Raw genomic sequence first — 27,266 nt, forward strand, 5'->3', positions numbered from 1 at the left:
GACTCCTTCTACAGGGATGGGATACACTTAAATAGAAAGGATGCAAGAATGTTGCTGATGCTATCGAGGCAGTGTTAGGTTGGTCGGAAAACTGCTAGATTGGGGGGGGGGTACAAGGACTAATAGATTAGCAGTAGTTACCTGGCAGAGGTGAAAGTGATTCTTGCACTGCTTCTATTGGAATGAGCAGCAGCCTGGAAAATAAGATGCAGGATATTTCAGAGACTGCTGGGAATCATTGGGGTACAAGTAAACGCATGGGTTGTGTTAGGGTAGCTAAGAAAAAGAACAGGTGCATGTATACTTGCGTGTACACCAATGCTAGGAGTTTAGTAAATAAATTTGATGAATTTGAGGTATTGCTCAAAACATCAAAGGCAGATATTGTTGGGATTTCAGAGACGTGGTGTCACACAGATATAAGGAATGCAGAACTGGAATTTGGGGAGTACAATGTCTACAGAAAGGATAGACAGGATAGGAAGGGAGGAGGGGTTATGCTATTAGTTAAGAAATACATAAAATTCAAGGAAGTGAAGCCAGTCGACATCGCTGGACAGTGCAGTGTAGAGTCAGTTTGGTGTGACATACGCATTGGGAGATCAAAATTGAGAGTAGGAGTGTGCAATAGGCCTAATGACTCTGATGAGTATAATAAGAAACTGTACAGGGAAATAGAATGGGCCAGTAAATCAGAGAGTCTTATAATGGGGAATTTTAATTTCCCAGATGTTGACTGGAATTTGGGAGCTGGTCACTCACACACTAGCAAGGCTTTTGTGGATTTATTGGATGATTATTTTCTACATCAGCATGTTCGGAAGGCGACTAGAGGGAGTAATACCCTTGATTTGATTATCAGTAGTGATTCTTCATGCATTAAGAATCTGCAGATAAATGAACCACTAGGTAGCAGTGATCACAGTGTGCTGAAGTGGGATTTTCTCAAAGAGGTAACTACCATTAGGTGTAAAGGGAAAGGTTATTGCTTTCGTAAAGGCGACTATGATGGACTGAGACAGTATTTAAATTCTATTCAGTGGGACCAAATGATGATGTTACCAACAGCAAATTCAAAATGGGAACCATTCAAAGAACTTATCTTGGAAGCTACTAGGCTTTACATACGAACTGAGAAATATTGTTCAAGGTTTAGGCCTAAATGGATGTCAGATGAACTAATGAGACATATGGCAGAGAAGAAAAATGCATGGGATACATACAAATTAACACGTGACACAGAAGCCTGTGGTAGATACAAGTTGATCTGTAACCAAGTTACAAAGGAGGTTAGGCAGGCGAAGGCAGATTATGAGAAATCCTTGGCAAGGGATGCAAAGAAAAACAGCAAAAAGTTCTTTACTTATGTAAACTCTAGAAGGAAGGGGATGAATCAGATTGGTCCACTTGATATCGATGGGTCAACTGTTGATGATACTGCTCGGGTAGCCAACAAACTAAATGAATATTTTGCATCGACATTCACACATGAGGAGTTATGCAGTGAGGGGAATGCCAGAGGTGTATTCAACTCTGGCAGTAAGCTGGAGAATCTTGTAATAACTGAGAGTAAAGTGGAGGAGAAATTGTTGAAGATAAACACAAGAAAGGCACCTGGGGTGAATGGGATCTATCCAGGAGGCAGCAAAGGAAGTAGGCAAACCCTTAGCCATAATTATGAGAGTTTCCTTGGACTCAGGGGAGGTACGCATGGACTGGAGATGTGTAAATGTGACCCCAATTTACAAAGGAGGATCAAAGGGCGACACAAGTAATTATAGACCTGTTAGTTTAACTTCTGTTCCCGGAAAATTAATGGAGGCACTGGTTAAAGAAGCACTGCAGGATCATCTAGACAAGACTTCAGTTATAGCTCGGACACAGCATGGTTTTGTTAAGGGGAAGTCTTGCCTGACCAATTTGATTGGATACTATGATGCAGTCACAAAAGAACTGGATGCAGGGAATAACTTTCATATTATATACTTGGATTTTAGAAAGGCTTTTGATACTGTTGCACATGGAAGACTGCTGCACAAATTGGAGCAGTGTGGCATTGGAGGCAAATTTCTGCTATGGATAAAGGGGTGGTTGAGGGGGAGAAGACAGCGAGTGGTAATCAATGGACACACTGCTCATCGTGGACTAATGTTATTAGTGGATTCCCTCAGGGTTCAGTATTGGGTCCATTATTGTTTTCTGTATTCATAAATGATATGGATGATGGTATATCAAGCTTAATGTCCAAGTTTGCAGACGATACGAAGGTTGGCAGGGTTGTCAAGGACACTACTAACACTATGCTGCTGCAACAAGATCTGGAAAGGTTGAGCAGATGGGCTGAGAGGTGGCAAATGAAATTTAACATTGACAAATATAAAGTACTACATATGGGAAACAGCAACCCCAGAGCAACGTATCAACTCTGTGGTACTACACTGACAGTGGTAGAGAATGAAAGTGACCTGGGGGTGGTTGTGCAGGCAGATATGAAGTTCTCTGAGCAGTGCAGACGGGCTGCAAGAGTAGCTCATGGTGTATTGTCAATGATATATAGGAATTTTTCTAGCAGAGATAAGGAGGTGATTATTCCCTTGTATAAGGCAATGGTCAGGCCACACCTAGAGTACTGTATACAGGCCTGGAGGCCTCATTTCAAGAAGGATGTAGAGCTGCTGGAACGAGTACAGAGAAGGGCAACAAGATTAGTGAATGGAACAAAGGGGTGCTCTTACGAAGAAAGGCTTAAATTTTGCAAATTACAGTGTCTGGAGGCTAGGCACCAGCGAGGTAATCTGATAGAGGTGTATAAAGCCTTGAATGGTTTGAGCATTCTCAATGCTGATGGGATTCTTGCACTTGCTCAGAATAATCACCTGAGAGGGCATAAATTCAAATTGAGGAAAGACAGATGTAGGATAGACGTGCGGAAATTTGCCTTTAGCCAGCGGGTGGTTGGTTGGTGGAACAGACCCATCCCTTGTCGTGGAAGTTGATAGCCTAAGTAAGTTTACAGCTCAGCTGGACAGATATTTCGAATGAACAGAGGGGTGAAGTGGAAGTGGTTATTTTTTATTTATTTATTTATTATATTTTTTTTGGCTGATGCTGCATAAGCTTGCTTTCTTGCATCAAATGCCTCTACTAATGCTAATGCTAATGCTAATCTGGCAGTTACATTGCAGCGCATTTCCTGGACAACTCTCAGAAAGTCCATGTATATGCCAATGAATCAGAAGTGCAAACTACTGTCGGAGCATGAGCTATATCTCATTCATCATATACTGCTATCCTTCTTTCAGTAGAATGCAGTGTTTATACTGCAGAATTATATGCACTTCAGTTAGCATTGGAATAGGTTAACAACTTATCCATCCCACACATCTTAGCATTATACTGATTCTCTAAGTATGGCATCTACCATGAAAAATAATACATTACCTTCATGATAGAGTGAACCCTGCTATAATGCTCAATACGTTCTATGTTGATATCAATATTTGTAAAAGAATAAGTCAAGTTTACCTCAATATGGAACACTTCCATATGATACTCTCCAGAAATTAAAACAAAAACAATTAAGAAATCGAAATTCTTACATTACAGTAAGAAATAATTAACAAATATTAACAATAATTAAAAAAAAAACAAATAAATACAATTAAAAATCAATTTAATGCAAATTAATTTAACGAAAAAATTGCAAAATGATTTTCCTTGCTGAAGCTAACAATGCTTTTCAACCATATGTCGTGATCACACGAATGGAAATTACTGAATGGGGTGAGCGATGAACTTAAATAGGGATTATTTGTCTTTGTGCATGCACGTAAAGAACCACGAGTCAGAGATTAGATATGGTCGGTGAACATTATGAGAATTCTCATGTAATTTAATTTCGACGGTTTCTGCAATTAATAGGGGCACCTCCATGGGCAGGAGCAGCAGTGCATAGCACACGCTTCTTGATTAGACCGGGGTTCGAGCCCGTGACCACCAAATACGGAGGATGCGGAAAAGTCAGGAACGACCACCGCATATCCCCTGAGCAATATGGTCTTAGTTGCTAATGCTCCTAAAAACCAAATAACAAACAGCAATTAATAGTCTTGTATAATTATGTTGAACACTAAGTATTTTGGCCCCGTTAAATAAAAAAGTATGTTTTTCAGTAATGGCATGAAAGGCTAATTTTTACGCTGCTGAACAAGAAGCACGAACTGAGGTGGCATATTGATTAACATGAAAATTCTGAGGAAACCGTGTAGAACCCTGATAAGACGAGTCGCAATCACTGCAAGAAATGTTGTATACTAGGTCATTTATTTGGGTTGCGACCGAGTAAAGGATTGAACAATGGTTCAGTATAGTGTGTAATTTCCGTATTGCCCTGGCTACAATTTTAAATTTGGTATCTTTAAACAATCTGTTTAGTTGTTTGTGCCAGTGTTCAACGAATGGGACAGAAAAAAGTATTGTTTGATATTACTATTGTTGGTTGATGTATTTTTTTGTATTGCATCCTTAGCTTTTACCCTAATTCTGTCTATTATAGCAAGTGGGTAACCCCTATTTAAGAATCTGCTAGTTAATATTTGTATTTCTGAGTGCAAAATTGCAAAATCGTTTTGCAATTTTTTTGTTAAATTAATTTTTTTGAGTTATTTTTTTAATTGCATTAAATTGATTTTTAATTGTGTTCATTTGTTTTTTAATTATTGTTAATTATTTCTTACTGTGATGTAAGATTTTCGATTTTTTAATTGTTTTCATTTTAATTTCTGGAGAGTGCCATACGGAAGTGTTCTACGTATCATATCGACATAAACTTCTCTTATTCTTATACAAATTACCTTCATGAAAAAAATGCAATCCCAAATGGGCAAATTAAGAACAACAAACCAGTCTGTTACTTGTTGCTGGATTCCAGGAGTTGTCGGCATTCCAAGGAATGGGCTAAAAATTGGCAAAACACCCAATGAACTTAACTTCAGTACAATTCCTAGCATATGGACTATAAATTCATAATAGAGAGTACTTTAAGAAAAAAATAAGTCCAAACTAGTAACAAACTATTCCAGGTAAAAAAAGAAACCATAACCTTGGCTCTCCAGCTTCAAATGAAATAGATGAACAAGTTCATTTATTTACTTCTTCTCATGTTGGTCATAAGCATTCAACCAATTTGTTTCTGTGAAAGAAGATAATCCACTCCAATGTCAATATTATATTGGGTAACTTACAATACAGCGCTTTCTTGTTGACTGCAGTCATTATAGTAGCATCTGAACAGTGACTTTTCAGTTTTTCCCAACTAATTCAAGTCACTGATTCTAACACACATTATTATTATTATTATTGTTGTTGCTCTTCTATTATTTCTCCCTAATTGGGGGATTCCACTCTGTGACAGGTACTGCTACCAAGTACACAGGGTGGTTGTAATGTCTGGTGTTACTGTCGGTCGAGGAAATCTCTGATTATCCTACAGATGTTCAGGATTGCAACTTTCTGGAGTTCCTTGTAGGTGTTCTCTGGGAGACCTATTGCTGCTAGGCTGCTATGTAGTCTTTGGTACCATACCATGCCAGTGGTTGACATGATGATTGATACTTCTTGCATATGCCACATCTCCTTGATCTCGTGTCTCAGGTTCGTGTACTTTCTAATTTTTTCCTCATGGGTTTTCTGGACATTGCTAGTGTTCGGCACTGCTATGTCAATCAGGTAGGTAGCCTTTTCCATCTTGTCCACAAGGGTTATGTCTGGTCTGTTGTGCAGGATGGTCTTATCCGTTATTATGGCATGATCCCAGTACAGCTTCTGGGTTTGGGTCTCTAGTACTGCCAGGGGTTCGTACTTGTAGTATGGTACACTTTCTTTGGTCAACTGGTATTTCCTCGCTAGCTTCTGTTATATTATCCTGGCTACCTGGTCATGTCTATGAGAGTACTCAGTCTGGGTGATCACCTTGCATCCCGCGGTGGTCTTGGATCATTTCTGAGGCCAGATGGCATTGTTAACATGTGTCATCTGACATTCTGGGCTCCTTTGCGATGCATTTTCTATAGTTTATGGTATTGACTACCTGGTCTTGGATGGCCAGCATGAATCCTTCAGTCTCAGGGAAGAGTGTCCCACTTGTGAGCCATGCATTGGAAGCAGTGGTGTCGATGTGATCCTGATGGAAGTCATTGTAGTGTCTGCCATGGAGTATCTTCTTTGCTCATCTTTCTAGCTTCGTTTCTTGCACTTTCTGGGCAGAAGGGTTTCCTCCCTTAGGTTGAGTGGGGAATACCACTTATCTATCTTTCTTATGGCCTGGTGGAGTGGTGCTGTGTTGTTCTCGAAGTAATCCTTCAGGTTAACTATTGCTGTTTTCTGTTGTTCAATCAGGCCCTTTCCTCCCTCTTTCTCAGGGATTGTTATTCTCTCCACTGCTGACTTCGAGTGGTGTTGGCGACTCTTGGTCACCATTGTCCTTGTCTTTCGCATGATATCTTCTAGCTCGGTGTTAGTCCAATCTATGACCCGAATGTGTATGTTAGTACTAGAGATGGCGCCTCCGTAGCCAGGTGGGAAGGAGCAGCAGTGCGTAGCACACGCTTCTTCATTAGACCGGGGTTCGAGCCCGTCACCACCAAATACGGAGGATGTGGAAAGGTTAGGGAATGACCATCGCATATCCCGGAGCAATATGGCCTTAGTTGCTAATGCTCCTAAAAACATAAAAAGAAAAAAAGAAAGAAAGTACTAGAGCTGCATAGGTGTTTATGGCTTTAATTGTGTTCCCTCCATTCAATTTTCCTTTCAGCAATCTTCTGATTCTCTGATGATATTTTTCCGTCAGGCACTTCTTGATTTCCTTGTGCTCTAACTGTTCAGCCTGCATCATCCCTAGGTATTTGTAGGTCTCTCCTTCTGTCATAGCTTCGATCTCTATACCAGTCAGCAGCTGGTAGTTTTGGCCAACTAATTTTCCCTGGTGCAGTGTGTGGGTCTTGCATTTTTCTAGACCAAATTCCATCCTGATGTCTTTGCTGAACTCTTCTTTATTCCGGAGTAGTTGCTGGAGTTGCTTCTCGGTTGCCGCGTAGAGCTTGATGCCATCCAGGTACATCAGGTGGGTGAGGGTGTACAGGTTCTTTCTTCCTTCTTTGAGATTATATCCATACTTGCTGCCATTGAGCATGGTGGATAGCAGGTTGAGTTCTAGACAGAACCATAGTGGGCTCAGAGCATTTCTTCGAAAGATTCCTCTTCTAATGGGGATTAGCCTGGTTGTGATGTTCTCGACCTTAATGGTGGTACTCCATTTTGCCATTGTTACTCCTAGGAAGTTTGTCACTATCGGATTGACCTTGTAGATCTTCAGTGTCTCTATTAGCCAGCTATGAGGTAGGGAGTCGATGGCCTTGCGGTAATCGATTTAGGCCGTGTATAGGTTGCAGTGCTTCTTATAGGCTTGCTCCATAATTGTGGCTTCTATGGTTAATTGCTCCTTGCATCCTTTGCTTCTCCACTTGTATCTTTTCTGCTGTTCGTCCATTATGTTCTGACTGTCTAAGTGGTCTGATATCTTCTTGGTTATGCAGCTGTTCAGGATCTTGTACATCGTTGGGAGGAATGTGATTGGTTTCTATATCACTGGGTTTCTTGTTTCTTCGTCTTGAGGCTTCAGATATGTGACTCCTTCAGTGAGAAACTTTGGGATTGTCTCCGGTTGCCTTATCATTCGAGTGAACTGCTCTGATAGGTGCTTGTGAATGCAGGTGAGCTTCTTGTACCGGCAGTTGTGGATGTTATCAATTCCTGTGTTTGCCAGTTGTGGGTGTTCCTGATCGACTGTTTTATTCTTCTTCTGAAATCTCCCACTCTCTCACCTCTTGTATATGCTCGGTTTTCTTCCATTCTACTTCTATCCAGGGTGCTCTGCTGTTAGGTCTTACTTCACTGCTCCAGATATTTCCCCAGAATTCCTCGATCGTCTTCTTCTCGGGTGGTCCTTTTCCTGCTTTCTCATCTTCATCCAGTTTCCTGTAGAAGGCTCTTTGGTCTTCATCAAAGTTTTGGTTTTTTATTTTCCTCTGTAGTCTCTTGCTGAGTGTGAGGAGGTTCTGCTTCAGTGTGTCCAAGTATTCTATTCTCTGATTTCTGGGCTCGTGTTTGCTGTGGATGCTCTCTCTCTCTCTCTCTCTCTCTCTCTCTCTCTCTCTCTCTCTCTCTCTCTTGATGATGCTCTTCACCTTTCCAATCGATTTCTTACTTCTATTACCCTGTTGATACTGGGTCAACTAACCTATCTTCACTTTGAATTTGAATTGTTCTATTTTGTGGTGAAGTCTTTTCCAAGCTGGCAGTTTCTTCTGTTTTCGGTTCTGCTGCTGGTCTCTCGTTTCTTTTCCACTAATCCTAGTAGCTGCTAAGGTTGTATGGATAGCCTCCAGTGTTGCACCTTTGTTGTCAAGGTAATGTGGCATTATTTGCCAATTGAGGTGGTCTGTTACTCTCCACATGATTTTATTTGACCTCTTCTTAGGTATCACTTTGGTTCTAGTGGGGTCCGTTCCTTCAAATTCTGTTAGGGCGTTCTTCCACTCGTCTTCTATTCTGGATATCATGACTTTGTCCTTTCTACTTCAGCTACTCTGGGTTGTATTTCTTCTTGCTCTTCCTACTCCAGTTCCTTGGTATGCTGTTCCTCTTCTGGTTCCATATTAACCGTATTCTTTATGCTTTGTAGTTGATCGCTCACATCCTGCTTGATTTTTTCCAAGATGGCAGGAGCTATTTGGTTCTTTGTCACAATGGTCCTTCTTTGGTCTGCTAATCGCTGTCCGGTGACCTGAATATCCGGGTATCATTCCAGCCACTTGGTATGTAGTCGTGACCTGTACATTGTCATATCTGTCTCTAGCCTGCTTATTTCATAGTATACTCACTTCCTGTATCTATTCATTTCAGTGCTGCACTTCATGCATTGGCATTTTCTTCCTTCCTGGGTGGTCACTAGCGCAGTTGCGCAGGAAAAACTTCCAGTCAGTGGGGCTGGATAGCCCTGCCCTTCTCTTGTGGTAGCCTTACGGAGGACTGCACCACTTGCTTCACTGTCTTGCCCAGGAGACTGTCTCCAACTTTTTGAACCTGCTCCTCTGCCTAAGGCCTGAACATGAGTGACTTTATCTTGCGCCACATCGATGCAGTATGAGTAATATTTCTCTGCACCATCAACCATCTATGGAGATGGAATGGTTTTCCTTCGCCTTATGTCCAGTGGTTTTTTATTATTTTTAGTTCTCATGAGTGACAACGGATGGCACCACTTTCTGCCTCAGCCATCACTCCGACCTTAGGGAAGGTAAGTCCAATGGGATAACTTTTGCGATGATTTTTAAAATTTTTTATTATTATTATCATCATTTAATATTATTATTATATTGGTCTCCCGGCATAATAGAACTGTGCTTGCTTCCACCAAGGCGGGATTGAAACCTGGGTACATCAGGCTGGTAGTCCAGTGTCTTAACCACTGAACCATCATGCTGTTGTTGTTGTTGGGTTTTTTAGGAGCATTAGCAACTAAGGCCATATTGCTCCGGGAAAATGCAGTCGTCATTACCTGACCTTTCAGCATTCTCCGTATTTCGTGATGACGGGCTTGACCCCGATCTAATCAAGAAGCATGTGCTACGCACTGCTGCTCCTGTCAACCTGGCTATGGAGGCACCGGCTATCACGCCCCCTTATTATTATTATTATTATTTTTTTTTTTTTTTTTTTTATTATTTCTCCATGATTGTGGGTTCTACCTCATAACGAGTATTGCTACCAAGTACACAGGTTGGTTGTTGTTATATCTGGTGTTACTGTTGGTCGAGGATTTCTCTGACTGTACTACAGGTGTTCAGGTTTACGACTTTCTGGAATTCCTTGTAGGTGTTTGCTGGGACACTTTTAGCATTAGCATTAGCATTAGTAGAGGCATATGATGCAAGAAAGCAAGCTTATTCAGCATCAGCCAAAAAAAAAAACAACCACTACTCCCATTTCACCCCTCAATTCGTTCGAAATACCTGTCCAGCTGAGCCTTAAATTTGTTTAGGCTATCAACTTCAACAACAAGCGATGGAAGTCTATTCCACAAACCAACTGCACGCTGGCTAAAGGCGAATTTCCGCACATCTATCCGACATCCGTCCTTCCTCAATTTGAATTTATGCCCTCTCAGGTGATTATTCTGAGCAAGAGGAAGAATCCCATCGGCATTGAGCATGCTCAAGCCATTCAAAGCCTTGTACACCTCTATCAGATCACCTCGGCGATGCCTAGTCTCCAGGCTCTGTAATTTGCAAAACTTAAGCCTTTCTTCGTAAGAGCAACCCTTTGTTCCATTCACTAATCTTGTTGCCCTTCTCTGTACTCGTTCCAGCAGCTCTACATCCTTCTTGAAATGAGGCCTCCAGACCTGTATACAGTGCTCAAGGTGTGGCCTGACCAATGCCTTATACAAGGGAATAATCACATCCCTGTCCCTGCTAGAAAAATTCCTGTATATCATTGACAAGACACCATGAGTTACTCTTGCAGCTCGTCTGCACTGCTCAGAGAACTTCATATCTGCCTGCACAATTACCCCCAGGTCCTTTTCATTCTCTACCACTGTCAGCGTAGTACCATAGAGTTGATACGTTGATCTGGGGTTACTGTTTCCCATATGTAGTACTTTACATTTGTCAATGTTAAACTTCATTTGCCACCTCTCAGCCCATCTGCTCAACCTTTCCAGATCCTGTGGCAGCAGCATAGAATCAGTAGTGTCCTTAACAACCCTGCCAACCTTTGTATCGTCTGCAAACTTGGACATTAAGCCCGATACACCATCATCAATATCATTTATAAATACAGAAAACAACAATGGACCCAACACTGAACCCTGAGGAACTCCACTAATAACATTAGTCCACGTTGAGCAGTGTCCATTGATTACCACTCTCTGTCTTCTGCCACTCAACCATCCCTTTATCCATAGCAGCAATTTGCCTCGAATGCCACACTTCTCCAATTTGTGCAGCAGTCTTCCATGCACAACAGTATCAAAAGCCTTTCTAAGATCCAAATATATAATATCAAAGTTATTCCCTGCATCCAGTTCTTTTGTGACTACATCATAGTATCCAATCAAATTGGTCAGACAAGACCTGCCCTTAACAAACCCATGCTGTGTCTGAGCTATAACTGAATTCTTGTCCAGATGATCCTGCAGTGCTTCTTTAACCAGTGCCTCCATTAATTTTCCTGGAACCGAAGTTAAACTAACAGGTCTATAATTACTTGTGTCAGCCTTTGATCCTCCTTTGTGAATTGGGGTGACATTTGCACATCTCCAGTCCATGGGTACCTCCCCTGAGTCCAAAGAAGCTCTCATAATTATGGCTAGGGGTTTGCTTACTTCCTTTGCTGCCTCCTTTAATATAACTGGATAGATCCCATCCACCCCGGGTGCCTTTTTTTATGTTTAGCCTCAACAATTTCTCCTCCACTTTCCTCTCAGTTATTAGAAAATCATCTAGCTCACTGCCAATGTTTACTTCACCTACAACATTCCCCTTCCTGAATAACTCCTCATGCGTGAATGTAGATGCAAAATACTCGTTTAGATTGTTAGCCACCTGAGCTGGATCCTCAACTGTTGAACCATCAACATCCAGTGGACCAATCTGATTCATCCCTTTCCTTCTTGAGTTTAAATAGGTAAAGAACTCTTTTCTGTTTTTCTTTGCATCCTTTGCCAAGGATTTCTCATAATCTGCCTTTGCCTGCCTAATCTCCTTTGTGACTTGGTTACAGACCAACTTATATCTATCATAGGCTTCCACGTCACCCCTTATTTTGTATGTATCCCATGCATTTTTCTTCTCTGCCATATGTCTCATTAGTTCATCTGACAACCATTTAGGCCTGAACCTTGAACAATATTTCTTGGTTGGTATGTAAAGCCTGGTAGCTTCCAAGATTAGTTCCTTGAATGCTTCCCATTTTGAATTTGCTGTTGGTAACATCATCAGTTGGTCCCACTGTATAGAATTTAAATACTGTCTCAGACCAGCATAGTCGCCTTTACGAAAGCAAAAACCCTTCCCTTTACCTCTGATGGTAGTTACCTCCTTGAGTAAATCCCACTTCAGCACACTGTGATCACTGCCACCCAGTGGTTCATTTATCTGCAGATTCCTAATGCATGAAGAATCACTACTGATAATCAGATCAAGAGTATTACTCCCTCTAGTTGCCTCCCGAACATGCTGGTGTAGAAAACAATCATCCAATAAATCCACAAAAGCCTTGCTAGTGTGTGAGTGACCAGCTCCCAAATTCCAGTCAACATCTGGGAAATTAAAATCCCCCATTATAAGACTCTCTGATTTACTGGCCCATTCTATTTCCCTGTTCAGTATCTTATTATACTCATCAGAGTCATTAGGCCTATTCTCAATTTTGATTTACCTATGCTTATGTTACACCAAACTGACTCAACACTGCACTGTCCAGCGATGTCAACTGGCTTCACTTCCTTGGATTTTATGTGTTTTTTAACTGATAGCATAACCCCTCCTCCCTTCCTATCCTGTCTATCCTTTCTGTAGATGTTGTACTCCCCAAATTCCAGTTCTGCATTCCTTATATCTGTGTGACACCACGTCTCTGATATCCCCTTATTGCTGCTTGGCTGTTATGTAAGGTCATTGGCACCATACCTGTGGTTGACACGATTATTATTATTATAGATGCTCTTATATTTTTTCTCCCTGATTAGGGGATTCCACTCCGTCACGGGTACTGCTACCAAGTACACAGGGTGGTTGTAATGTGTGGTGTTACTGTTGGTTGAAGAAATTTCTGACTGTCCTGCAGGTGTTCAGGATTGCCACTTTCTGGAGTTCCTTGTAGGTGTTCTCTAGTAGACCTATTGCTGCTAGGCTGATATGTAGAGTTTTCAGCACCATACTGGTGGTTGATACGATGATCGGGATGGTCAATACTTCTTGCATATGCGACATCTCCTTGACCTCATGTCTCAGGTTTGTGTACTTCCTAATTTTTTTCCTCATGGGTTTTCTGAACATTTCTGGTGTTGGACAATGTCCAGAAAACCCGTGTATGTTCTATGTCAGTCAGGTAGGTATCCTTTTCCTTCGTATCCACAATAGTTATGTCCAGTCTGTTGTGCGGGATGGTCTTATCCGTTTTTTTTGGTGCAGTCCCAGTACAGCTTGTGGGTTCAGGTCTCTAGTACTGCCTGGAGTTCGTATTTGTAGTATGGTACACTTTCTTTGGTCACCTGGTATTTCCTCGCTAGCTTCTGATATATTATCCTGGCTACCTGGTCATGTCTATGAGTGTACTCAGTCTGAGTGATCACCTTGCACCCCGCAGTGATTTGTTGAATCGTTTCTGAGACCAGATCGCATCGTCGACATGTGTCATCTGACATTCTGTGCTCCTTTGCGATGTATTTTCTATAGTTTCTGGTGTTGATTACCTGGTCTTGGATGGCCAGCATGAATCCTTCGGTCTCGGGGAAGAGCGTCCCGTTTGTGAGCCATGCATTGGAAGCAATGTTATCGATGTGATCTTGATGGAGGTCATTGTAGTGTCTGCCATGGAGTATCTTCTTTGCCCATCTTTCTAACTCTGTTTCTTGTCTGGAGGAACCCCCTCCCATCTGGGTGGTATACCCACTCGCTTGGGTTGAGTGGGTATACCACTTGTCTGTCTTCCTTATTGCCTGGTGGAGTGGTGCAGTGTTGTTCTTGAAGTAATCCTTCAGGTTAACTATCACTGCTTTCTGTTGCTCTATCATGTCTATCAGGCCTCTACATCCCTCTTTCCGAGCTATTGTTAGTCTCTCCACTGCTGACTTCGTGTGGTGTTGGCAGCTCTTGGTCATCATTGTCCTTGTCTTCTAGCTCGGTGTTAGTCTAATCTGTGAACCACAAATGTATATGTTAGTACTGGAGCTGCATAAGTGTTTATGGCTTTAACTGTGTTCCCTCCATTCAAGTTTGCTTTCAGCAGGCCTTTAAGTCTTTGATGATATTTTTTGATCAGGCACTTCTTGATTTCCTTGTGCTCTAAGTGCTGAGCATATTAATATTACAGTTCAACCATCACTAATCTGGCAGCGTTGAAAGCTGTAGGGTGCCGGATTAGTGAGTTTGCAGAAAATCCGGTGGTTATTTTAGCACATAGAGTTTACCCAACAGCTAACCACCTCTTCTTGCCATTATCATGTTGACTGCCAAGCTAGTTTAAGAAAAAAATTCCCCAAGTACCAAAAAAGATTTAGGAAATAATTTGATTAGTAATTCTAAAATAAAATAAAAATTGTACTGTCAGTGTTGTCGTTTTTTCCCTTAAAATATAAAGAAAAAAGGCTTTTTTGTATGTCGCATATATGTGGCCACATATGATGGTTACGTTATTTCTTGAGAAGCCGTGTCGGCCACATACATGTGACGCTATTACAGCATACATATGAAGGTCGTTTGTGATTAGTTTATTGCACAATCGGCGAGCGCTGCAATAAAACTAATTATGATAAAAGAAACTCTCAAACATCGCAATAAGTTTGTCAGTGTTGTTAGAGATTTTGTGAAAACAAGTTCGTTAGCACGCTGTATTATCCCTCATATTTTGTTATGTTTTTTCGCAAGTTTATACAAGTGTGTTGTCGGTGCCTCCATATCCAGGTGGGCAGAAGCAGCAGTGTGTAGCGCACTCGTCTTGATTAGACCGGGGATCGAGCCCATAACCACCAAATATGGAGGATGCGGAAAGGTCAGGGAATGACCACCGCATATCCCCGGAGCAATATGGCCTTAGTTGCTAATGCTCCTAAAAACCAAATAAAAAACAAACAAGTGTGTTGTAAAAAAAAAAAAAAAAAAAAAAAAAAATCTAAAAAAGTAATGGATAAAAGAAAATTACTAAAATAAGAGGAACTGAGAGAAATTGCTGGAATTTACAATTCCAGCAATGTCGAGTTTTTTTCAGGAAGTCCAACTTTATTTGTTATGGACAATGTATGGTGTTTACGCTTTACACCACGAGAGGCACTTCCATTATGCATTGGAACCATGGCTGGGGCTAAATGTGAGCCGCTTATAATAATAAATATAGAAAAACAAGTGGGAATGGCTTTCCAGTGTTTACGAGTTCACGCCAACAGCTGATGCTGCAACCACGCAGGATAGGATAGACGATGTAGGATAGCCGTGTGGAAATTTGCCTTTAGCCAGCGAGTGGTTGGTTGGTGGAACAGACTTCCATCTCTTGTCGTGGAAGTTGATAGCCTAAATAAGTTTAAGGCTCAGCTGGACAGGTATTTTGAACGAACAGAGGGGTGAAGTGGGAGTGGTTTTTTTTTTTTTTTGGCTGATGCTGCATAAGCTTGCTTTCTTGCATCAAATGCCTCTACTAATGCTAATGCTAACCAATGCCACCAAAACAGTAGCGGCAGGTCAGTGCACCAACCCGGGAAATTTGAAATTACATTCACAGGAAATTACGTTCGAATTAGTGGTGGAAGTGGATTACCGGTGGCCGGTTTAGTGATGGTTGACCTGTATTATAATTATTATTATTATTATTAGCCACATGGTGCAGGGAAGCCTGACACTGATGCTTCACCAGCTAAAAAAATAAAATTAAAAATTCCCACATTACCCTGATAGAGAGAGAGTCAGAAGTAGAAGGGAATCACCAAGGAAGCAAGAAAGAGAAGAATGATGATATCCAGCTCAGGACCCTGGGTTTCCCAAGCCTATACTCACCATAAATAGGGAACAAAGGAAATTTAGATGAGTATTTCAGATATCTAAAATGATTCCAATTTCATAACCAAATATAATAAGGTAAATATTATTACACTGTTCTGCATAACTATTTGAGTGCTGGACGTTCTTCATGTGGCCTTCAAATAAGCACTGGGAAATAAAAATTTAGAGTAGGAGTGTGTTGTAGGCCTAATGACTCTGATATGTACAATGTACAGCTGTACATTGTAGACATCAGACAGCTATACAGAGAAATGGAGTGAGCTAGTAATTAAGTTGTCTTATAATATGGGATTTTAGCTTCCCAGATGTTGAAAGGAACTTGTGGGTTGGTCACTCAGACACTAGCAAGACTTTAACGGATTTATTGGATGATTATTTTCTACAGCATCATGTTCAGGAGGCAACCTGAGGGAGTGATACTCTTGATCAGATTATTAGCAGATTATCAGCAGTGATTCTTCATGCATTAAGAATCTGCAGATAAAGAAACCACTAGATGGCAGTGATCACAGTGTGCTGATGTGGAATTTACTCAAAGATGTAACTACCGTCAGCGGTAAAGGGATGGATTTTTGCTTTTGTAAAGGTGACTACAGTGGTCTCAGAAAATTTTTAAATTCTATTCACTGGGACCAACTGATGATGTTACCAAAAGCAAATTCTAAATGGGAAGCATTCAAAGATTAATCTTGGAAGCTACTAGGCTTTTCATACCAACTAAGAAATATTGTTCAAAGTTTAGACCTAAATGGATGTCAGATGAATTAATGACACTTGTGGCAGAGAAGAAAAATGCATAGATGCCTATAAACTATCAGGTGACACAGAAACCTGTGGCAGATATGAGCTGTCTTTAATCAAGTCACACAGGTGGTTAGACAGGCAAACGCAGATTACAAGAAATCCTTGGCAAAAGATGCAAAGAAAAACAGCAAAGAGTTATTTACTTATTTAAACTCTAGAACGAATGGATTGAATCAGATTGTTCCACTTTCCACTCGATATTGATGGTTTGACTATTGATGATACTGCTCAAGTAGCTGACAAACAGAATGAATATTTAACATCTACATTCACACATGAGGAGTTATTCAGTGAGGGGAATTCCAGAAGTTTATCAAATGCTGACAGAGAGCTAAATGATTTTGTAATAACTGAAAGCAAAGTGAAGGAGAAATTGTTGAAGTTCATCAAGAAAAGCACCTAGGGTGAATGGGATTTATCCAGTTCTATTAAAGGAGCCAGCAAAGGAATTAAGCACACCATTAACCATCATTATGCGAGCTTCCTTGGAATCAGAGGAGGTCCCCATGAACAGATGTGTAATTGTGTCCCTGATTCACAAGTAATTTCAGATCTGTTAGTTTAACTTCTGTTCTGGGGAAATTAATGGAGGCACTGGTTAAAGAAGCACTGCCGGATCATCTAGACCAGTGTTTCCTAAAGTTTTGACCTCTACCCCCCCTTCTTAATTTTTCGTAAATACCAAGTACCCCCTTGTCAAAAAAAAACTTGTTTTTCATTGTAAATGTTTATGAATATTTTTATTTGAATTTAAGTGTACATAAACAAAAATTGTTTATAATTTATATTTGATAGAACAAAATTAATAAAGTAAGCATACTATAAATTTTTACTTAATTAAAATAATTTATCATCAATGTGAGTAGTGAAATTTCTTGAGGTGGGATAATATTTCAGCAAAATTTGGCTCTGTGGTTGTTAATTTCAATTCTCAGATGCACTTCAAAATCTACAAGTTGTCTCAAAAATATTGGTACAAACGTTTAGGGGAGTTAGGTAACATCTAAAGGAATGTGAATCACATAGGAACCCATAACCGGAAACGTCACCGTAAGTCAGTAGACGGCACTGTTCATCAGTTTGCGAGAGGGAAAATTTCTGGTTTACTCATTCAAGCAGTAGTCGACCCATGAAGAGCTTGCATCAATATACGAACTATGAGCTAGCAGACATGCACCTAGTGTATGGATTAGCAGAGGGCAATGGACGAGCCGCTCAACGAATTTATGGAGAACGCTTCCCAGACAGAAATGTACCGGACCACCGTTTTTTGATTGTGTGTATCAAAATTTGTGCAATTATGGGTCATTTAGTGGTAACAGGAGTAGTGTGGGCAGACCACGTTCAGTGCAAACTCCCGCCATGGAAGAAAGTGTGTTGAATGCCATCCAGAATAATCCTACTACCAGCACACATGCCATTGCCTCTGCCTTAGGAGTGTGTCATTGCAGTGTACAGCTTGTCTGGCGCGATGATTCCTTACACCCCTTTCATCTTCAACGGGTTCAGTTACTGCTCCCCCAAGATCATCCTGCACGTGTGGCTTTTGCACAGTGGTTTCTCCAAGAAAGTGTTCAAGACTTGAATTTTCCAGCCTATGTTTTGTTGACGGATGAGGCTTATTTCACTCGGGAAGGCTTATTCAGTCAGCACAATGCTCATGTGTTGGCTCACGACAACCCACATGGTGTGCATCCCCATGCGGAACAACATCGCTTCGCAATAAATGTGTGGGCAGGTATGGTCGGTGACTGCTTAGTCGGCCCATACCTGTTACCATCCCGCATGAACTCTGCTAAATATCTGATCTTTCTTGAACAAATTCTACCAGGGTTACTTGACGCTGTTCTAGCAAATGTGAGACGCAACATTTAGTTTCAACATGATAGGGTGCCTGCCCAATATGGAAGGTGTGTTCGTGACCATTTGAACAGGCATTTTGGGCATCGATGGATTGGCCGTGGTGGACCTGTTGCCTGGTCACCACCCTCACCTGATTTATCGAGCTTTGATTTCTTCTGTGGGGGGGCCCTCAAATCTATCGTGTATGAATTGCCTGTGGAGACAGAAATTGATCTCATAGCGAGACTCGTCTGCGCTGCTGCTACTGTCAAAGGAACTCCAGGTGTGTTCGACCATGTCTGCCAATCCATGCTGCGTCAGTGTCACGCCTGCATCGCGTCTCATGGTGGAACCTTCGAGCATCTGTTGTAACATCATGAAATGCTTCCATCTTGTACTCCATTGTTAATACTATGTCAAATTAATGTTTGCCACTAATTACTGTCTTGTGTCATTTCTGCTTCTTGTGCCTCTGCTACTACTTTTCCGTGACATTTCCAGTTATGGGTTCCTATGCGATTCACATTCCTTTAGATGTTACCTACCCCCTCTAAACGTTTGTACCAATATTTTTGAGACACTCTGTATAATGCAGTTCCTCTTCTTCATGTTAATGACTACAAGGGCCAAAAAAATCCAACTTTGCACAGATATGGACTTGGAAATGGAAAAAATGAACTTTAGATCTTTATCTGATATCAGGAAATTCATTTTGTATTTGTAACCAAAATGATGCTAATGTATTCTCATTATATTTGTTTTTTAAGAATCCATCAGAGGCTAGTTCCAAAAGTTGTTCTTCTGTTTGCAAGAAAACCTTTGGCATAGCTTCATTGATGTTGAAAGGGTATCTTATCCACTCAATATTAATGTAAAATTCAGGGAAATACTTTTCATTATAATAATCTTCACATTGTCTTCAGTTTGTTTATTCAAACGTGTGTGTAATTCATAAAGTGATGGGAATGCATCCAATTCTCCATTTGCAACTCGCTTTTATTATTATTATTATTATTATTATTATTATTAGCCATATGGTGCAAGGAAGCCTGAGGCTTATGCTGCACCAGCCAAAAAAAATTTGAGTTACCCTGTGTGTGTGTGTGTGTGTGTGTGTGTGTGTGTGTGTGTGTGTGTGTGTGTGTGTGTGTGTGTGTGTGTGAGAGAGAGAGAGAGAGAGAGAGAGAGAGAGAGAGAGAGAAGTAGTAGGAAATCACCAAGAAAGAGAATGATGATATCCAGCTGAGGATCCTGGGTGTGCCAAGCCCATACTCACCAGATGTGAGCCCCTGGGGTTATTTTTGCCACAACTTCATCTTTGCCAATGTCGTGTTCACTTTATCTTGAATGTGAAATATATAAATTTCCTTGCCTTGTAAGGACAAAATTAAGATTTTTTAAACTGGTAAATATATCTGCCAGGTATGCTAATTGACTGAGCTATTTCCACTCATGTAAACATTTTTGTAATTCAAAACTTACATTAAGAAAAACCTGTATTTCATTCCGAATTTCAGATAAATGAGTTAGAACTTTTCCACGAGAAAGCCAATGAAACTCGGTATGGAAAAAAAGTTGTTTATAATTAATTAATTTGCAATTTCTTCGCATAGTTGAGAGAAAAGTCTGGCATTTAAAGGATGGCCTTTAATATAATTTATGATTTTTACAGCTTCATCCAGAACCTTTTTTAGGCCTGCAGGCATCATATGTATAGCTAAAGCCCCTCAATGTATTCAACAATGTGTCAACTTTGCATGTGGTGCAATAGCTTGAATCCTTGAAAGAAGCTATTTTTTAAATCCGTCCATGGATTTCGCTCCGTCCATGCAACAAAACCAATCAAGTTTGTTTTGTTGCATAAATTTTTCCATAATGTTGAATATTTCTTCTCCTGTTGTATATGTTCTTGCAAGGGTTGGCAAACTAAAAGGTCATCATGAAGTTTTTGATTTTTTTTCATATCTAATGAACACTAGAAGATTTGCAAAATTCGTAATGCCAGTGGATTCATCAGCCTGCAATGCATAATAACGACTCTTACGTATATCGGATAACAATATCTGTTTTATATTTTCAGCCATTTCAACAATTCTCCGATGAACAGTATTATTTGAGAGGCAATTCCGATCAAAAGACCTTTTTGTATTATCTCCAAACATTACTTCTGCTATTATCTTTGCCGCAGGCTTAACCAAAGTTTCACCAATTGTCTCCGCTGCACCTCTTTTCGCTATTTAGAGAGACACATGATATGAAGCTTCTAATGCCTTGTTATTTTCACCTCCTGACACGATCGACATCATTTTCTGAATTTCTTTTCAAAAAATTCTACAGGTTTGTCCTTGTATTCATTATGTTTCGATTCAGAATGGCGAATTAAGTTAGATGCTTTCATGCTTTCATTTGTTAAAGTTTCACAACAAATAACATATACTAGAAGAGGTTCCTCCTCATTTCTCGGCCATGAAAATCCACATTTCAAGTAATTCATATCGTACTTACAATGTTTTTTTTTTTTTACCTTCTTCTTAGCTGGTTCTTAGAGATGTCATATGGCACACCCTTGTCAATTTCATTTGGTCCAGATACAATATCAACTTTTTCTTGTTGTTTGCAGTTGTATCTGCTTTATTGCTCTCTTTTGTATGTTTTATAAACCCAGTTTTTAACCAATGATCCATACTTAAGAATCTAAAGGTAAAAAATAATTTATAATATTTATTATGCGTACTAACTTATATGCATTATTAAACAAAAAATAGATATTTTAAAACATAAATAAAAAAAAAAACATGTAAAAACAATATATGTTCTGGTTAATACATTGCCTAAATACACATTTAGTCGCAATGTAGTGGGCTATCTGTATATAAGTAATCTGTGGTAATACTAACCTATTTTCTGTTATTTTAACTAGCAGCACATTTGTGATATGATCAAATAATGAAGCACATTGTATTGATATCTACTTAACTGTCTTAATTAAACATCTGCTAATGATCATCTAATCCTTCTTTTATCAGTTGCTGTCATAAGCTCATTGCATTGTTTCAGGCTCTTAATGTGTGTTTGGATATGAGGCTGAATGAAGATTCACGAGTGGTCGCGCAAGCAATTTTGCAAACTACCCGAATGCAGCACTCATCACAACTTGAGTAGGAGAATTCATATGAAATATATAATTTATTGGGAAATATATACGTTTAAAATAATTTGTTACTACAGTATTTTTTTTCTTAGTAATGATTAAGAAAATTTCCATGTACCCCCTGAGGACTTTTCACATACCCCCGGGGGTATGTATACCATACTTTGGGAAACACTGATCTAGACAAGACTGCAGTTATAGTTCAGACACAGCATGGGTTTGTTAAAGGGAAGTCTTGTTTGACCAATTTGATTGAATACTATGATGTGGTCACAAAGGAACTGGATACAAAAAATAATTTTGATATCATATTCTTGGATTTCAGAAAAGCTTTTGTTACTGTTGCACATGGAAGATTACTGTACAAATTGGAACAGTATGGCATTATGGGCAAATTGCTTGTATGGATAAAAGGATTGTTGAATGGGAGAAGACAGAGATTGGTAATCAGTGGACACTGCTCTTCGTGAAGTCCCCCAGGGTTTGGTGTTGGGCCCATTGTTGTTTTCTGTATTTATCAATGATATTAATGAAGGTATATCAGGCTTAATGTCCAAGTTTGCAGACAATATGAAGGTTGGCAGGGTTGATAATGACAATAATGATAGTCGCTACTGCAATAGCATCTAGAAAAATTGAGCAGATGGGCTGAGAGGTGGCAATTAAAGTTTAGCATTTACAATTGTAAAGTACTGCATATGAGTAGCAGTAACCCCAGAGTAACATATCAACTGTGTAGTACTACATTCAGGGTAGTGGAGAATGAAAAAGACTTGGGGTAATTTGCAGTCAGATATGAAATTTTCAGAGCAGTGCAGACAGGTTGCAAGAGTAGCTCATGGTGTCTTGTCAATGATATACAGCAATTTTTCTAGCAGTGATAAGGAGGTAATTATCCCCTTTTATGAGGCTGTGGTCAGGCCACACTTTGAGGACTGTATACAGGACTTGAGGCCTCATTTTAGGAAGGATGTAGAGCTGCTGGAACGAGTACAGAGAAGGGCAATGAGATTGGTGAATGGAACAAAGGGTTGCTCTTATGAAGAAAGGCTTAAGTTCTGCAAATTGCAGTGCCTGAAGATTAGGCACCTGCAAGATTATCTGATTGAGGTGTATAAGTCCTTGAATGGTTTGAGCAAGCCCAGTGCTTATGGGATTCTTCCTCTTGCTCAGATGAATCATCTGCAATTCAAAATGAGGAAGAGGAAAGGTAGTTGTAGAATAGATGTGTGGAAATTTGCCTTTAGTTAGCGGGTGGTTGATTGCTGGAACAAATTTCCATCTGCCATTGTGGAGGTGCCTCCGTAGCCAGGTGGGAAGGAGTAGCAGTGCATAGCACACGCTTCTTGATTAGACCGGGGTTCGAGCCTGTCTCCACTAAATACGGAGGATGCGGAAATGTCAGGGAACAACCACCGCATATTCCCGGAGAAATATGGCCTTAGTTGCTAATGCTCCTAAAAACCAAATAACAACATAATCTGCCGTTGTGGAAGTTGACAGCTTAAATAAATTCAAGGCTTTTTTTTTTTTTTTGGCAGATGCTGTATAAGCTTGCTTTCTTGTCTCATATGACTGATCTAATGCTAATGCCAAATGTATTATTTTCTTGAAATGCATTTTGAAGTTTTCATAAAGTGAATAACATGGTATTTACATATACTTAAGCCTCATTTTAAGAATGACTTGGATCTATTGGAATGGGTGTGGAAAAGAGAGATAAAATTATTGAAGGACACAATAGGGCAGTCTTGCCATAAACTACTTCAGTTCTGCAAACTACAGTGCCTGGAAACTAGGCACCTGCAAGAAGATCAGATTTGAAGTGTTTACAGTTTGAAATAAATAGACTAGACTAAATGGCGGTAGAATTATTACTGTTTCTGAGACAGTTCACTAAAGTGAACCTATATTTAAATTAAAAAAAAAAAAAAAAGATAGTTGTCAAATAGATATGTGTGAAAATTTGCTTTCAGGCAGAGTCATTGATTGTTTGAAGTGAGGATTTAAATAACATTGGTAAGTTTTTTGGCTGATGGGAAGCAAGCTAATATAAGCTTGCTTCCTTTCATTATTTTCCAGTACAAACACAAATACTAAATATTACATTATTACAAATAAATATTACAAATACTGAATATTGCATGTAAATTAATAATATTTTATGATTAATTAATTGAAGTCATTATATAGTGTATAATTTTTTTCAGCGATTTTTTGAACCCTTTATTCAACCAGATAGTGCCATCCTTGCAAGAAAAGCAGCAGTTTCTCTAGTTCAGCAGCAGGTAATTTAATAATTTTAATGTGTCCTCATTTTATTTCATAAAACTTGACTATCAGTATAAAATTAACATAAATCAATCTCTTAAATGTTTTATGCATCCCCAAATCATTTATGTACTAGCACACAGCAAATCCTTGCTACTTTGATATATAACTCCTATATAGTAGCCATTGCACCTCCCATCTTGGTAGGGGGGGGGGATTCATATCAGTGACAATTACATTATCTAATATTTGGTATTATTAGTCGTTGTTTGTCGTTGTTTTCCATCTAAATATCATTTATTGATCTTTCAGCTCACATAGCAATGCTTATGGGTAAGAGGTCCTACTCTGTAGTAACACCGGGCAGCGTAATCTCAACTGATAATCCTGCAAGAATCTTTGTTTTTAACAACTTCTCTGACTATTTGTAAGATTTCTGTTAAAATATCACCTGTTTATAGTCATTTGATAATTTTGGGTGATCCAACCATAACGTCTGTACTATACTAAAATAAAATTGATACTGTACTAAAAATGGAGAAAATTTACCAACAGCTTGTGTTGGTAAGAATTTGTCACTGAGAAAGAAATTATAACAGATTGCAAACAACTTGTTTTCATTCTTTAACTTGAGATTAAGGTGAGTCATGAAATGCTATACTAGAGTCAACTTGATTCATTACAATATCCATTTCAATAAAGAAAAGGGAGTACTATTGCCAGGTATTGAAATAGTCTGAGGAAATATTGCAACTTTGTGTATGCTTTTCTGTCTATACTGCCTGGGGATAGTATTGACTCTCCTGTGGCACCAATATATAATAGAGAATGGGCTAAGACTCCTCAGAAATGACAAGTCTACCCATGAAAGCTACCATGAAAGATAGGTTGCATACATATAAATTTCCAATGAAGGTAGTAATATTGTTTACTGTAAGGGCAAATAGAGTTGTCCTGAATACAGAGTCCTAAAGCTAATATTATTTTTAATATTGATAAGAATATTGTAACCACTGACCTGAACATTAAACAATTTATTTAAAAATAAAATACATAGGGATTAAGATAAAAGAAATAAAATTATTATGAACATGAAAGATATTAAAAGTAAATAAATAAACTAAAAGAAATAAAATATGCAGTATAACAGTTAAAAGCGATAAATTGCAATATTTTCTTATAATACAAAGACCATTATGACTAACGGATTGTTCACAAAATGTTATTATTATTTTTATTGTTACAAAATATTTCAATATTTCCTTGGTGCATTTGATGATATAAAGTTTCAAGGGAGAAATTCTTTTTGAGTCCACAAGCCAAAAAAATTCACCATCCAGTGTCATATGCTATTACAAAGTCTGCATTTCCTGTTTCTGAAATGCTGTTTTCTTTGTTTGTAAAATTACTGTATTTCTACCCACTATTTTTATTCAGAGATTAAGGTATTCGTAAGACTTTGTGCCTTACAGAATTACTTTTGGTAACATAAAGGGTAACTTTCCTGTTTGACTTCTCAGAATAAAATACCTATTTTTACTGTTTTCACACCAGTTGACATTATTTCCAAATAGAATATTGACAAGTACTTACATTCGATTTGAAGCAGAAAACATTCTCTACTACCCACACTGTAATGGATTACTTTCTGTATACCGTAGTCATTTTTTGCCAATAAAATCAAAATCCAAATAAAAAAAAAACTTTCTGTATAATAAAGGATTACTATTGTTTGATTTTATGAATGTGCATACAAAGTTCCTTCAACACCGTTTTTCGAAGTATATAATGCAGCTATCAGTAGAAATACTTTCTTGAAATTTCATTAGAAGATTAAATATACATCCATAAATTGTGCTGTACTGATATTGTTCCCTAAAAAACAATTACAATAAAGCAAACTTTTCTTTTATCAGATGCACGTTGTAGTGTTATCAGTTTTGCACCAGTTTTTTTTTTCTAGTGTGGCTTCCGATATAGGTGAATTTCCTTGATTTTGTATTAGTAGATGCAATACACATTGGAAGAAAGGAAGTATGATCTTTTTTTTTTCAAAAACAGTTATTTTGGTTATGTTTCTTATGCCAAGAAACAGTTGCCTGAATATCCCCCCCCCCCATATCATCCTCGCAACGACACTGTACATTGCAGCTTACTGCTTCCTTTCATTGCTTTCACTATACTTTTCAAAAAATAGTACTATACTTTTCATACAAGTGAACAAATTTGTATTTCTTTAACTAATGAAGCAGTACCAAAATAGAAGTGATATTTCCAATAAATATAAGGATCAGAACTGAGTTTTCTGATTCTTCTAATTGTTACATACTTCATTCCAATTCGGAAACATTTCTTTTCCAATTTTAATACAACACTTTGCCTTTATTTCTTTGTTGGAGTAGTCTTTTAATGATGTATTGTACAAGGGGGGGGGGCCTCCTTTCCATCTCGCAAATAAACTTCTCTGTGTCAAACTCATTTTCTCCAAAGTATAACAAACAAACAAATGAAGGCTCATTGGGAGAATTTCCCTGCAGGTGATATAAATGTCAAGTTGCTGGCATTTGCAATGCCTCTGAATGCATTAGCAGGCATTCAACAGCTAATGTCATCCAAGGCGGCATTTGTAACATCCATCCAGTTTCCTGTAAAGCCAGGCATTCAAAGGCATTTCCAATGCCATGCTTTAAGCACCCGTCTAGCATAACCCTAAGACTTCACATGCTGTAAACATCAACCAATTTCCTCATCATGAAGTCAGTGTCCTCCCTACCTTGAACAATTATCACTTGGTCATCAGCAAATAATAGTGAATGAATGGCACTGTCAATGCCAATCTGGATTCCCATAGCTCTACACAAAGCATTCCATTGTGCTAGTACTGCATCAAGGTAGATCTTAAATAGCATTGGTGACATTCCACATCTTTGTTTCAGGCATTTGGTTGTTGCAAACCAGCTGGCCTCCACACTTGACAGCTGCTCTGCAACTTCTATACATCCCCTTAATCAAACATGACTCTATCACATTCATTCTCAGCATTGATCCCCAGAGTTTCAAGGTCCACAAAGACCAAATGTGCTTCTTGCCCTTTGGCAGTTCTTTTTTCTGTAATCTGCCTTAAGGTGACAATATTATCAATATAGGACTTTCCAAAGTAAAGCCAATCTGTTCTTCTGACACATAAGAACAATACTCTTCTCTAACCTCATAGTTATAATTTTACTCAGTAACCTACTGATGGAGGCTGTCACACTAACGGCTCTTTAATTTGAAGGATTGTTTTCACTGCCCTTCTTAAAGATAGGAGTTAAATATGATAAGGACCATCATCAGCAGTTGCATCTCCTTCTTAAAAC

At 39.1% G+C, this 27,266-nt stretch overlaps 1 protein-coding gene across 1 annotated transcript in view; it reads left to right on the plus strand.

Moving 5' to 3' along the window:
- LOC150088255 (intermembrane lipid transfer protein VPS13A-like) overlaps positions 1-27,266 on the plus strand; it is a 3,009,916-nt gene that overhangs the window by 1,109,793 nt on the left and 1,872,857 nt on the right. The window contains exon 29 of the mRNA XM_090370087.1: positions 23,847-23,924. Within this exon, the coding sequence (XP_090226213.1) occupies positions 23,847-23,924 (78 nt within the window). The remainder of the gene's footprint in view (positions 1-23,846; positions 23,925-27,266) is intronic.

The sequence above is a fragment of the Mastigoproctus giganteus genome, chromosome 3, assembly GCF_048544385.1.
Source record: "Mastigoproctus giganteus isolate SK-2022 chromosome 3, ASM4854438v1, whole genome shotgun sequence".
NCBI lineage: Eukaryota > Metazoa > Arthropoda > Arachnida > Uropygi > Thelyphonidae > Mastigoproctus > Mastigoproctus giganteus.